The 15062-nt window shown below is 42.6% G+C and overlaps 1 protein-coding gene across 1 annotated transcript in view; it reads left to right on the top strand.

The window, feature by feature from the left end:
* Nucleotides 1-15062, top strand: part of AKAP12 (A-kinase anchoring protein 12) — a 176317-nt gene that overhangs the window by 130964 nt on the left and 30291 nt on the right. The window contains exon 2 of the mRNA XM_088474402.1: nt 8088-8211. Coding sequence (XP_088330528.1) covers nt 8088-8211 — 124 coding nt within the window. The remainder of the gene's footprint in view (nt 1-8087; nt 8212-15062) is intronic.

Genomic DNA, 15062 nt, shown 5'->3' with positions numbered 1-15062 from the left:
AAGAATGGTGCTGCTGCTGTCATCATTGTCATCATCATCAGCTATCTTTATTCCAGACTCTAGTATCAGCAGAAGATACTCCTCCAAACCGTAGAACCCAAGTGTGGCCTGCATACCCTGCAAAGCTTGAGCTTCTGGTGGGTGAACCCTGCCACAGGTATGGACTGTACACACGGTCAGATCAGACAATGATCAGATATCGTAGTCTGAACGGCCTGCATGTGCTGGATGATCGTTATCAAACATCCAGCACATGCACCAACCCCCAACTACTATAACGACCCGCGATCAACGATCGCAGGTCCCTATAGTAACAAGGCTAACCTGGTCGATATCAACCAGGTTGGCCTGCATGCACGGGTGATAGTTGATATCGGTATCGACTATCCACGCCCGCGCATCGTTTGAGGGGGCAAAAAAAGGACAATTTAAACGTTCAAATGATAAACAATTTTGTTATTGTTTAAATAGTCCTTTAAACCTGACCGTGTGTATGCACCATTAGTCCTATTTACAGTCAAACAACACTTTAACATTCTGAAGCATGTCTTTATGTCCACACTACAAATAATCAACATAACATGAACAATGTAGTTTCCAAAAATTAAGGACAGGGAAGATTCTAACATTTTTAGTACCAATTTATTAATTTTGTAAATGTTTGCATGTGTGTAATAATGGTGGCACTCTGGAAACATTTTTGGCTTGTAATATTGAACCACTGGCATCCAAAGAGAAAAAATTTGTTTACTCCTGCCTTAGGCAATAATGCAGGAGGGTGCAGTTCAGTATTATGGGGAAGATGGGGAACAGCGGCGGCTCCTTACTTGTCTGGCCTGGGATCTGTAATTGTGCTCATATGTAGGATCACAATCCCATGCATGTGCGCACAAATTAGCAAACTGGCCAGAGTCTAGGGACAGCATCGGCTGCAGCGCTCTAGAAGCTGGTAAGGGCTGCCGTAATAGCAGGGGAGTGGCTTCCCATGGGTGAAAACACCTCCCCCTGGGACTGTCTGTCCGGGTGTGATTAGCAGGTAGCACTTCCAATGGGAAGTCACTGCAACGGGGCAGTCCCTGCAGGTGGTGGATTTTACTGGGGGGGGTGACCTACAGCCCCTAGGTAAAATCCGCCACTGACGTGGACCCCATAATAGCAATCTGTTAGTCAGGCAGAACGTGATAACAAACATAGGGCATGGCTATATACATATTTAAAGTGTTTGCTGTGCGAATGGAATATACTTGTATTGTATAAGAAGATTTTAACGGCTCTCTCTCGGGATTTGAAGTCTCTGTTGAGTTAATAGCCTTTGAAAAGAAAAGCTGGACTAGTAAGTCTGTAGCAGACATAAAGCCACTTAGCTAATGAAAACCAAAGAACTACTTAGACATCCCGGCACAGGATTTTATTTAGACACTGCAACAGCTAGATTCATGTGTCATTCAGTCTCCTGTATGATTCAATTTAAAGGGAATATGTAACAAACATTTTTAGTTCAGAAGTTGACTATAGCAACCAATCAGCTTCTAGCTATCATTTATGAAGTACATTCTATAAAATGATGGGCAACTTCTCCACCTGTTCTCTTTAGAAGGTTTGATACATCTCCCACTGCGTTTCCTATTTAATTAAGGTGAAAACCTTTTGCTTCTAGTAACTATTATTTAATTTAGTGTCCTTTGAGATGGTCACTTCTGAATTAGATGTAAATGTTTAAATACAATTTGTAATTTACAACATATAATGTATGTAAAGTGTTCTCTAAGTTAATATCCTGTGTGCAACAACCAGGGAAAGAGCTGTGTCTCTGTATTTATCACTTCCTGAGCTTATATTCAGCAGGAGTATATTCAGAAGTTAGTAGTACAAAGGGAAATTGTTTTCCTCTAACCTCTAATAGTGGGATTTCCATGGTTCTTCAGATCTTGTGGCCTGCAGCAGTGACAGGCTTTGCTGCATGGAAAAATGAAGCTTCTATAATTGAAAAAAGAAAATCTGCTCTATTATAGTTATTATGGTTATGCAGAATCACTGCTTGCAGTATGAACGCACTGAACACCTACGTTGTTGTTGTTGTTGTTGTTAATATTATCAGGACAGCTTTACTTCTGTTCATCTGAACATTATTGCAGCCTTTCTTCTTTTCATTTTAGATATTTATATTCTTCATATATTATATCCCATTGAGCTTTTCAGTGTGGTAACTATCCCTGCGTCTAAAATTTTAAAGGCTTCAAAGATCTTGTTACTATTTTATGTGATTTTAAGAAGGTAGTGGTGGTTTACTCAGTGTGACTTTGTAGGAAAACCTATACACAAATACCGCAACAACATGTGTGTGTTATACCAGCTAACAAATCTGGCTTTAGGGGCACACTTAGGGGCTGGTGTAGAGTTGCCATAACTGCACTGACACTGCACGCACGTAAATAAATGCAGATATTCGCTTGCATGCAGACTTGCTCGCATGTATGCGGCTGCACCGCCCCTGTCCATACTCTTGTTGAAGTAGCCGTCATCGCGGTCAGCGCACATTTGCTCCAGCTCTATACCTGGTGCAATAATTCAGATGGATCTCTGCGTGTTCTCAAATGAGTTACACCAATGCGCCGCAAGTGGAGATGTGACTGAGTTATATAAGTCTCTGAATTGCTCTCAGTTGCTCATAGCTGCATAGAGCAGTGCTACAAATTGCAAAATTTGTCCACAAAACATTCACACACGCTGGTTTTCACCAGCGGGCAAAAATCTTGGCGGATTTTATCCAGTGGATATTTTCCTCACACACACAATGGTTTAGTGCTGTGTGTGATGCTTTTGCCATGTGAATGTTTTTTTCCCAATCTTCAACATTGAAACCATTGACGACAGCCTTCCATTTCAGTGGTTATTCCCGGCTGTAACACGGCAACCGTGCTGTGTCCGTGCCATATGAAAGGACCCATTTACTTACATACTTCATTAACAATAGTACACGGCAAAAAGAACACAAAATTTTGGAAAATCGGCATGTGTGAAATAGCCCTTAGAGTGGTCAAAAAGCAATGGATTAGCCAACAGCGTAACCCACCAGTCCCAGTTGTAGTTATTGGACATTGATCAGTATAGACTTCAGATGTGTGGGTTCGTTTCTCAGAGAACCGACAACAACCAAATTTAGGGATTCCGAGTCGAACCGAGTCTGAGTTTGGAATCACTTTGGGGTACCGAGTCGAACCGAGTACCGGATCTTCCTGTGGTTCGGAACTTGGATTTGAAAACCGAACTCGGGTTGTGGATTGCATGCTAACAGGTCAAAATGACGCCATTTTAGCTGTTTGTTTTTTTTAAATACAGATCCAAAACCAAAACACATTAGGGTGGTTTTGCAAAACCAAGACACAAAGATAAATCCAGATCCAAAACCAAAACATGGGGGCTAGCTCACATCTCGTATACTCTGCATCAGGCCCCAATACTCTTCCCTACTGCAACCAACAATCTCTCTGCCACCTCCTAATGAATGTGACAACGATAACTAAAGCTCAACATGTCCAAAACAGAATCTATCATCTTCCCTCATCCTAGAGTCACCACTTCCCTCATATCTACTAGACCACCAGCAACACCACAACCTCCTCAGTCTCCCTAGCCCAATGGTTGGTAATGTGGGGTGTGAGGGTGCCTGTGCACAGGGGACATGCTTTTACCATCTGTCCTTGCCCCTGTTTATGTATAATATAGCTCCTTAGAATAAAGGGATTTTGAGGCTGCCTTTTTACAAGCCATATTTTTAATTTTAATCTTTTTCCTTTTTTTGTAAACCATATGTTTGACTGTGTATATATTTTTGCATGGTACCTTACTTGCCATGTCACTTCAGTTCTTATTTGTATTACATCCAAACTGGTACCAGTTTCAGGTCACTTTCTGTGGCTAAAGATCCTGTGGCTACCTTCAAGATTAGTAATTTCTATATATTATTATTTTTATCATTTATTTATATGGAGCCACAAGTGATCCGCAGCGCCTTACAAAGTACATAAACAAATACGTGACTAAAGACTTACAGTACAATACAATAGAATGCAGGACAAGGACATGGATAATAAATAATATACATTGCTACATTAGCGACCACAACACCCACATAAGCAGCAGAGCTTAAGCAACCAAGTGTTAGGTGCCCTAGTGGGGAGTAAGAAGTAGCTGAAAGTAATTAGAAGCACAAGAGGGTAGAGAGCCCTGCTCATAAGCGCTTACATTCTATACACACTTTCTGTCTTCTTGTCCCACTAACCAAAAGCTTAGGTGCATCTGCGTGACATCAGGGAGGAACATCTAGTTCTGTTCAACATCCTACTCTAAATTTACTCACTGCTGCTCACACTGCTGTATAAACTCAATCTCAGTTCCACACCTATAGGTGCATCCTCATCAAATACTTATCTGGACAATATCATGTCCCTTATAGGATACTTACTCCTTGTTTCTGGTTCGTAAATGACCTGACTCAGCTAATTATAGGCACACATTGTTTATTGCAGAGTGAAAGGTCTTTATGGGGGAAAATACACTGCAAAAATGAGTCCAGCCACACAAGCAAGGGACATTTATTCCAACTATAAAATGCCAAAGTTTGAGAACTATTTTGCAAAATGTATAAATATATATTTTTAAATAAATATATATATATAATTTTATATATATATATATATATATATATATATATAATGCAGCCTTTCTAAATCTGTTTAATATAAACTACAGACAAATTAAATTAACATGTCCCTTTAACATCCAATGTCCTGTGCCTCTAATAGAAACATGATAAGGGGGACAGGTTTAGGTTAAGCAGATCTTATTCAAGATCACGTTACTGTACACAGATGTGTAGTGCAGGTGGAAAGGACAGCCCAAGCATAATGCCTTTATTTAGCTTTAAATCAACCTTTTCACACTGTGTGTTTGTAGTAGCTGATGTTACTTTGCTCTTTCTGATTGAATTACTGTGTAGCTCCATTATCTACTCAAACGGATACTTTATTATTGAGTAAATGTACTAATTTATAAATATTGCTGGTTTTGTTACTCTCATACTTTAATATATTTTGGACTTTATAAGGCCAATGCAAAGTTGTATGCAAGTCTGCCATAATTGCTCCCTTATTGCATGGTCAGAACTAAATGCGTATGTTCGCCTGTATGCATTTTTGTGGCTACCCCTATCTGTATTCTTGGTTTGGTAGCCGGGCATCGTCACCCTGCATTATCACTAGCCATATGGTGCAAAGTATATGTCTTAAAAATTGTGTATTTATGCTTCTTGCCAATGCTGCATAGCCCAGTGAGAGACCCTCATAAACACTGTCTGTGAGAACGCCCCATTACCGCCAAGTAATGGGGCGTAATGTGAAATGTGTACAGCTCTGAATTGTGCATACCTATATGTATATATGTTTTCAAAGACTGCGTGAAATGAATTGTCTAATTCACCATAACTTGGTAATTAGTTACACATAACTTTGTGGGAATAATTACAGCGGTATGGGGGGCATCCACTAGACGATTTTATCCCTGTCCAACCTCTTAATGATTTTCCCTTGAAGTTTCCCTTGAAATATGATCATCCACTCTGAACAATTTGCAAAGGATTTGCAAAAGATTTGCAAACGATGTTTGAACGATTAGCGAACGATTAGCGAACGATTTTATCATTATCGTTCAATCGTTCAACTTTATCGTCTAGTGGATACCCCCCTGTAGTCATACTTGGGTCAGTTATTTTGACAATTAATAGACCGAAGTGCACTAAATTTAGAAAAAAGTTAACTGATCACACTTGGTGTAGGATGAGTGGCTTGTCAGAGATAGTTGACCTATTGCATATGCTACTTACCTGCCTAAATATTGCCCCACCGATAAGGTATAGCACTTTTTCTAATGTTCACATTGGAACGCATGGAAGTAATATTTGCGGCACATCCTGCTAATGTGTGCGGTGCCCTCCTGAGCTGTTCAGAAATACCCCTTGATTTTCTGCTCCCATGTTTCCCCACTCATTTTCAATTTGAATTAAGTGGGGCTGAGTAAAGTATTTGTCGTGAAAGCTGCCCTGAGGGAAGTGCAGTGAGATGCAGCAAAGTGAATCTATCCTAACTAACCTACAGTAGCCAGAATGGCAATGTGCATTGGACTGTGTGGAAACTGTTTGGATTAGCTGAGGCTCCTCCTGTCATACAGAACACACACTACACAGAGATTCAAGATTGAACCCCACCCTCAGCCAGCTCATATGACAACTCAGCAGGATCTGAGCACAGATAATGATGGAAGATCTCTACTGATGATAGTTATAGGGCAGATAGTGATTGTCCAAATATTGACAATCACATTTAGCGAAGTTCAAAAGAAGTGAGACTGCTGAATGGCAGCACACCTTCACTGCCTGCTGTACAGCAAAAGTCTGCTCATGCTGTTTTATCATTTGAAGTAAGGGAGTTTAGGCTCCTATTCTCTCACTTCACACCGACCGTATTTATTTATTAACATTTTATTATATATAACACCAGCATATTCTGGAGTGCTTTACAGTTGGGGATAAAACAATAATGAAATGAGATGTAGTAATAAAGGGACAGACAGAAAGGTAAGAGGGCCCTGCTCGCAAACTTACAATCTATAAGGAATTTGGGTTGGTCTATAATCATTCCATTCAGAAAAGTCAGTGATGCAAAAATAAGTGTAAAATTATAATAAAGCTAATCAGGACCTCAGTATATATCATGACAATGAACGGGATGCTGCAATGTCAGGAATGTGGTCAAACCCCCCAAAATTTAGTTTTTGGGGGTCTGGCCGCATTTCTCATATGCACCAAACCCCGGAATGCAATACATTCCGGGGCTTGGATGCGGTGGGCAACGCTATCTTTAGATGACGTTGCCCAATAGAAGCCTACGGGCTTCTATTAGTGATGCCCCCCTGAGAGAGATCCAATCGGATCCCACCCGTCTCATCCCAAGGCGCGCGTGTCCTTCTGCACATGTGCAGAAGAACGACAGACGGAATTCTGAGTCATAGACCCGGAAGTCTCTCACTTGCAAAGGACAGATCTTACCCAGAGAGCTGTCCTTTGCGTTTTTCTTCATACATATCGGCGTAATTAATTCCAGCATGCATGCGATGAGTGTCTGGATGCATCGCATGTATATTGCAGTTCGCCAAATATGCTTTTTAACACAGATATTGCTTTACCCAAAAGCACTACCAAAGCATTGTAAAGACATTTTGCACACATTTCCTGTGCTGAAGTTTCAGCCATTTTACAGGCAGTCTTTCCTGGGGCATACATTTTCTCATGCAGCACATTTCACCTATCCCGCGTTCACATCAACATTCCTGAAGTCTCTTTCTCCTAGTTTTTCACTAGGCCCCACACTGTGGCAGTGAATGGACACCATTATTGACTACTCTTTACAGGTATTGTCCAGCTTTGTACAAAATCTACTGTATCATCATCTAACCCTAATTAGTGGCCCTGGGGCCAAAACCACATAGCTCTTGTCATTTACTACTAGTAGTGAGACAGTTACAGCCCTTTGGGCTAAAGCCATAGATAGCTTATAATAACCCACATCAATTCTGCAAGATGAGACTGTGCGCTCCCTGCTAGCCTCAATCAGTAGCCATCAGGAAGGATAATAAGTCGTCCTAGTAAATTGAACCCATTCCTGACTTATAAATGCGGTCATACTGATAAGTGATTAGTAAATAGATAAGGTTCACTGTGCAGCTTGTCCATATGTAGTTTATATTTAGAAAGTAACAAACATAAATCTGTGCATTATTAGTTTTACATATAAGGCATTCGGACTGTATATTCAGGTAAGAAGAGACATGAACTTTCTGCTAGTTTGAGTTCAAAGATCCACTGCACAAGTAAAAGATTAATCACAGAAATCATGGTAACTTATATGCCATCACTAATGTTTAGAATAGTTCATGACACAGAAGTAACAGTATATTTATTCCGGGTTGTCTGCCATGGTTGTATTCTGCTTTTTATCTTCAAGCATTTCAATGTCTATTTTTTCTCTTTGCAGCTTTTACATAAAAATGGCCAAATTGCAGTAATGAATGGAATTGAGGATGAAGAGGTCGCTGTGGAAGCCGGTATACTGGTTGAAGATATAAATGGACAACGGGAGGAAGTACTAGTTGTAGATGGTAAGTACACATTTTACTACATTTTGCGCCATTGTGTGCAAGTCCTTAGGTTTCAATTTAACGTAATGATTTTGCATTTGGACGCTGACACTTATTTTTGGCTAAGGCATCAGGACAAACAACGCAATATAAAAAAAAAGACATCTTCTGACTACAATTGTACATATGTAAACGGTACCGTACCATCGCTTTACTTTAAATATCAGTTTTAAGCTGCTAAGGTTCAGAGACGAGCGATTGTGATGTTCAGTTGCGCTCATACTCAGAGAAGTACGTTACAGCAACATCGCAGACTTTCCTGCGTACCGCTATGGAGCGCGAGGAAAAATCTATGCCGTTAGTGCCACAAGGCGCTGGAGAGCCAGTCAGAACTAATTGAATTGCTCATAAGTGTGGTGGTCTATTTTATTAATTTCATATGTGGGTTATAGGCTTTGGCCTCTGTTTTCCAACAAGCAAATTACATACTTATCTAATATATATTTTGTTCTGACCGGCTAATGGAAGTGTAACATACAGATGTGTCCTCTTACATTCTTGCTGCAGTCGCACAAAACAGCCCCTCTTGGCCCCCGTGCGACTCAGCTAGCGCCAGGCGCTTTTTTTCACATCTTTTGTGCCTGAAAATGAATCTTAGTCGCAATGTGATGCTACTAGGATGCATCAAGAGACTGTGCTGATTAATTTGTGTGTGACTGAGGAGCCTATTCGTGATGTTCATTATCGAGATCCGAATGGATCCTGATAATTAACACACTGACTTGTCGCGGACACCGAAGCAATTCATCATTGCCCCGGCGCTAAGACAGCTGATCTGAAAATCAACTGTCCCAGCGAGTGACTCTTAATCACTGCTCACGAGAGCAGTGCACAGCATTCGCACAAGAGCCCCGACGGCAGAAGGAGCCGGACAGGGGCGGAGGGATCCAGAAGGATCCCTATTCGCGACACGGGACTCCTTTCCATAGGAAAGGAGCGGGTAGCGGTAGCAAACACCATCTGAAGATGGCGAATGCTACCACAATCAAGCTCCAAAAAAATAATATTTTCGTAAATTGATGAATTCTGTCCCCATACTAGTGTATTCTGTCACCATACTAGACCAACACGCCCCTGCATCCAGGAACACCTGTCATCCCCGCACCGCCCCTTAAATGCCTCTGCCTGTCAATCAGGCAGAGGCATAGGAAAAGAGTGCAAACACTGCATTAAATACAAACAAGCGGCATTGCAGGTATAATAATTTATAGATACAGGGCTGGATTAAGGTCTGTGGGGGCCCCTGGGCAACAAACTTGTGGGGGCCCTTATGCAATGTCCCCAGTAGCAGTGCCCCCAGTAATGGTCCCCCCTATGCAGTGCCCACTGTAGTATTGCCCATATGCAGTGCCCCCAGGAGTGGTCCCCCTATGCAGTGCTTATATAATGCCCCCCAGTAGTGGTCCCCCTATACAGTGGGGCCAATAAGTTGTCCCCCCTATGCATTGACCCTATTAGTGCCCCCCAGTGCCCCCATGAAGCGGCCCCCCTATACAGTGCAGCCCCCCTATGCAATGCCCCCTGTAGCGGCCCCCCCATGCAGTGTCTCCTTATGCAGTGCCCCCTGTAGCGGCCCCTCCTATGCAGTATCCCCTGTAGCAGCCCCACTTATGCAGTGCCCCCTGTAGCGGCCCCCCTATGCAGTGCCCCCTGTAGCAGCCAACCCCTATGCAATGCCTTTTATAAATACACACAAAAAAATAAAATAAATCACAACTTGCCTGAATCCCCGCCTCTGACGCGACCGCCGCTGCCCTCTCCGAGTACTGGCTTTCCACTGCACTATGGGAGAGACGTCAGCATCATGACATCTCTCCCATCATCACATGCTGCGGGGGGAGCCAGAAGGCGGAGCTCATGGGTGAGCTCCAGCCGGCTCCCTCCGTTGATGCAGCAGCCAAAGAGAGTCTGTCTGACTCTCATTGGCTGCTCTAACAAACACACAGCTTCCGCCGGCGGCTGTGTTTGGAACTGTGTCATGTGGCCGTGCTCACTGCGGTATACACTACACTAGTGGCGGGTGCAGGCTGCACCGCTGCTAGTGTGGACCCCTCCGTGTGTGGGGGCCCAGGGATGAACGCCCCCCCCCCCCTTAATCCGGCCCTGCATATATAAGCAAATTATGTTACCTATAAAGCATTGTGACTGATGCCACACTCCACTACATGACTCACAGTCACCCGACTTTCATCCAAAAATTGATAAGGGCTTACCCCTTAGGAACAGATCTTCCTGCCCCCACAAAAAAAATAAAAAATAAAATATCTTACAGAGAAAGCAGCCCATGAGGGTCTTACCCAATCCTCAACATGGGGAGAATTTATAAACACTAAAATTACACTGGGGGTAGTTTAAATCACAGACCAGTAGAAATAAGGAGACTAACTTTTTAATTTTTATTTCTAATATATTTTTACTTTTTACTTGTCATATGCATATCACTGCTTATGTATTTCTTTATGTGAGCTACACAGAAAAAGAGTGCATATATTTGCAGCACTTACAAACAAGTTGTGGGCATTATAATTTGAACTCCAGCTTCCGGCTCTCCCCATGGGCACCATGCAGCCAGGCAGACCAGACGGCGGCGGTCGTAAGAGCGGGGTTTAAGAAGTAATGTTTTTTTTTGTGTGTAAGCGGCACTGCAGGAGCATTACTATGGGGGTATTACCATATGGGCACTACTACAAGGGCATTACTATGGGGGCATTACTATATGGGCACTACTACAGGGGCATTACCATATGGGCACTACCAGGGGCGTAGGGAGGGCGGTTCCAGTGGAGCACAAGCTCCAGGAGCTGAAAAGGACAGAGGGTGCTGACCTAACTTAAGTCCGACTCCGGCAGACCTCAGACCTGAGTATTTAAATCTATGGATGGGACGCAATTACCACAGAGCCATGCCCCCTTGCAGTGATGGGACTAGCCGTGTCACTGCGTCTACACCATTCTAACCCTCCCCTGCCTTCCTAGAGACTGAAGACTGAAGTCACTGGGAGGCGGGGCTTAAGTCCGGCAACAATAAGAGGTGGGGCTTAAGTCCAGGGGCGGAGTTTAAGCCCAGAGCCGCCGGGTACTGCACACAGGAGCCGTGGAATCTGGATGTGTCGGTGCCCACTATGAAAAAAAAAGAAAGAGAAGAGGTTTGTGCTGGCTGCTCCTCCTCCTCTTATAATTCCAGTGTATCTTTATTATTACTATGGATGCATTACTATATGGCACTACTACAGTGGCATTACTATAGGAGCATTACCATATGGGCACTACTACAGGGGCATTACTATATGAGCATTACTACAGGGGCATTCCCATATGGGCACTACTACAGGGGCATTACTATATGGGCACTACTACAGGGGCATTACTATAGGTGCACTGCTGAAGGGGGCATTACTATAGGGGCACTGCTGCATTACTATGGGGGAATTACCAGGGGGGGAGCAAAATTACTGTCTTGCCCCTGACAAAAATCCTAGTGACTTATGCAATAATGAAGGAGAGCAATAGAGGCAGTGGAATGGATGCTAGCAGAGCAGGGAAGGCGCCTCTCCATCTCGATGCACTGCTTACTGCGGGGGCTGTTGCTATGCCACTGCAGCTACCTGTAGATCAGTGTTTCCCAAACTTGGTCCTCAAGTCACACCAACAGTTCAGGTTTTAATGATATCCATGCTTGAGCACAGATGGTTAAATCAAAATAACTGAGGAACTAATTAAGACACCTGTGCTCAAGTACGACTATCCCTAAAACCTGGACTGTTAGTGTGCCTTGAGGACTGTAGTTGGGAACCCCTACTATACTGTAGAGCAATAAAAATATTACAATTTTTGGCTAACTTGAGATGTTTTAATACATTTTGTATTCCTATAACTCCTTAATTTAGTTCAACTGTTACTAGTTCTTTCATAAGCAGACTTCCCATGACCTACTGCTAACAGGATTGTGTTTGGTTGTGTCAGTGTTTGTAGGAAGTTGTTTGTGAGTGAATAGCAGGAAATAATTGCAGGATGATCAAATTTTGCTTCATTGAGAATGAATCACACTACTCAACATGTTCATAAAAAAAGACAGGAAAGGATAGTGAAAGTTGAGATACAGTTGATAATAATTGCTTTGCACATAACGTGAGGTTTGGGCCGGATATTTTCACACATCATGTCTTTTGGTGGAAGTAACCTTCGGCACCAGCATTTTTAAATAAAAGAAATAGTGCATTTTTGTTGGACATTATTACTCTATGCTGTAATTATTTGGAATGGGAGTCAATGCAGGCTTTTGTGGGGTTTTTTTGGCCCATTAATGCACATATATGACAAAACAATATAAATGATCTTGACCTATGAGAACTTCTCTCTGTTCCATACCCTTCCACAGCATGTATTATATACAAAATGTACCATCCCAGCCAACAGTTTATACTATCTGTTTCATCCCCTCCAACTGTCTGTATTATATATGTTCTTCCCCTCTATCATTCTGTATTATATCTGTTTCATCCCCTCCAGCAGTCTGTATTATCTATGTTCCATCCCCTCCAACAGTCTGTATTATCTCTGTTCCATCCCCTCCAACAGTCTGTATTATCTCTGTTTCATCCCTCCAACAGTCTGTATTATCTCTGCTCCATTCCCCCCCAACAGTCTGTATTATCTCTGCTCCATTCCCCCCCAACAGTCTGTATTATCTCTGCTCCATTCCCCCCCAACAGTCTGTATTATCTCTGCTCCATTTCCCCCCAACAGTCTGTATTATCTCTGCTCCATCCCCCCCAACAGTCTGTATTATCTCTGCTCCATCCCCCCCAACAGTCTGTATTATCTCTGCTCCATCCTCCCCCAACAGTCTGTATTATCTCTGTTCCATCGCCCCTAACAGTTTGTTTTATCTATGTTCCAACCCTTCCCTCAATCTGTACTATACCTGTTCCATTCCCTTCCACAGTCTATATTCTCTGTTCCATGCCCTCCACAATCTGCATTCTCTCTCTTCCATCCCCTCCACAGTCCATATTCTCTCTCTTCCATCCCCTCCACAGTCCATATTATTTGTGTTCCATCCCCTCCACAATCTGCATTCTCTCTCTTCCACCCCCTCCATAATCTGCATTCTCTCTCTTCCATCCCCTCCACAATCTGCATTCTCTCTCTTCCATCCCCTCCACAGTCTGCATTCTCTCTCTTCTATCCCCTCAACAGTCCATATTATCTCTGATCCATCCCTACCCACAGTGTGTATACTCTCTCTTCCATCCCCTCCACAGTCCGTATTTTCTCTCTTCCATCCACTGCACATGCTGTATCATCTTTATTCCACCCTCACAACTACACAGTGTGTTTTCTCTCTGTTCCATGTCTTCACAGAATTCATACCTTATTTAGGTGGGAATGTCCCAATTTAAGTGCGTTGACCTACTGGCACCGTTGGAATATGTGTGTACTATTGGCGATGGTATGGCAGAGTAATAGTATACACCAGCGGATCCCTCTGAGTGACAAAACAGCCCAATACTTAACCAGTAGGGTGGTTTATTTACCAGTAATGTGATTTGTACAACCATACTCACAGTCATGCATTCACAGACTCTTAGCATGGAGCGTAGCTTGTGTGGAGCATACAGATTACCAGCCGGTGACTGTATGTAGGTAGCAGTGCTGTGAGTGTGGGTATCTCCCGACATATAGCAGGGTCTCACAGAGCTAAGTGGAACACGTCTGAGTTCCACTGTGGCACTTAAATACAATAAGTAAGATGGCACTGCGCATGCGCAGAAATGCAGATGGTGGCCATCTTGGTAAAGGTTATTGCTTCACATTATTGGCAAAGAGCGCTCTCTCTGTATTTCAACAGGCACATTAGATGGCATATTTTTTGGTAAGTTGATTTCAAAGTACTTTTAGGGGAGGGGGAGAGCAAATGCAAAATAAGCTCAGCTCTGAGCATGCCCCCAACAAGTCACTCCACCAATAGCTTGTATTAACTCTATTCCATCCTTCCCACACTCATGTGCCCAAGATGTACTAGTTCACAAGTCCTTGCTAGACACACATATTGTGTAGACCATAGCACGTGGATAGCTGATCGTATATTAATCTTTCCATTTTAAATGTGACCTGTTCATATCTGTTAACATTGGCCCCCACATGTGTGGACTGCATCACATAGTGTGTGTGGTCAGATTAAAAAAAAAATTGGTTTCTATACTGGTTAATTTCAAAAAAGAATTCAATTTATAGACAAGAGTAGATGTATTATGCAAACATTTTTATTTGTCATCTAATCGCTTTCGTTACTTGTTTTTTTTATCACATCCTAGCAAAGTAACCTACTCAAATATCCAGGTCCTAACAAACACAGCAAGCATATTCACACGTTTCATAAGAAAACATTTGTTTTCCCATTTGGCACAAGAGTACTCTTTAATGGGGGAAGGATAGGTTTTTTTTTGCATTCTTGTTCCTACATATTCTCTACTGAGATCTACTTAAAAAAATAAATGAAAAGAACAAAAGTCTAAAAGACGAGTTCAATTTACATTTATAAAACCCCCAGGTTTAACTAGAAAATGAGATTCCCATGGTAAATAAAGCTAGTTCAAAAGATAAGGGGGTAAGCTTTCATTTGCAAATGCTATTCCATTATTCTGTCTGTGAAGTCATGTACTGGATGTAAAGATCTGGGTGAGTCATAGTTAAGCCACCTTCAGCTCAAACAATGTAAAGACCTTTCCTGGGGTCTGGGGGGCTGGCAGACAATAGCATAGGGTGGGGTTGGAGGAAGGGGGTGTGATGCAGTGCACTCAACCAGCTCAC

Source organism: Taudactylus pleione, unplaced genomic scaffold, assembly GCF_031769625.1.
Source record: "Taudactylus pleione unplaced genomic scaffold, aTauple2 ptg000154l, whole genome shotgun sequence".
In the NCBI taxonomy this organism is placed as follows: domain Eukaryota; kingdom Metazoa; phylum Chordata; class Amphibia; order Anura; family Myobatrachidae; genus Taudactylus; species Taudactylus pleione.
This window is presented reverse-complemented; position numbering and strand designations above follow the sequence as displayed.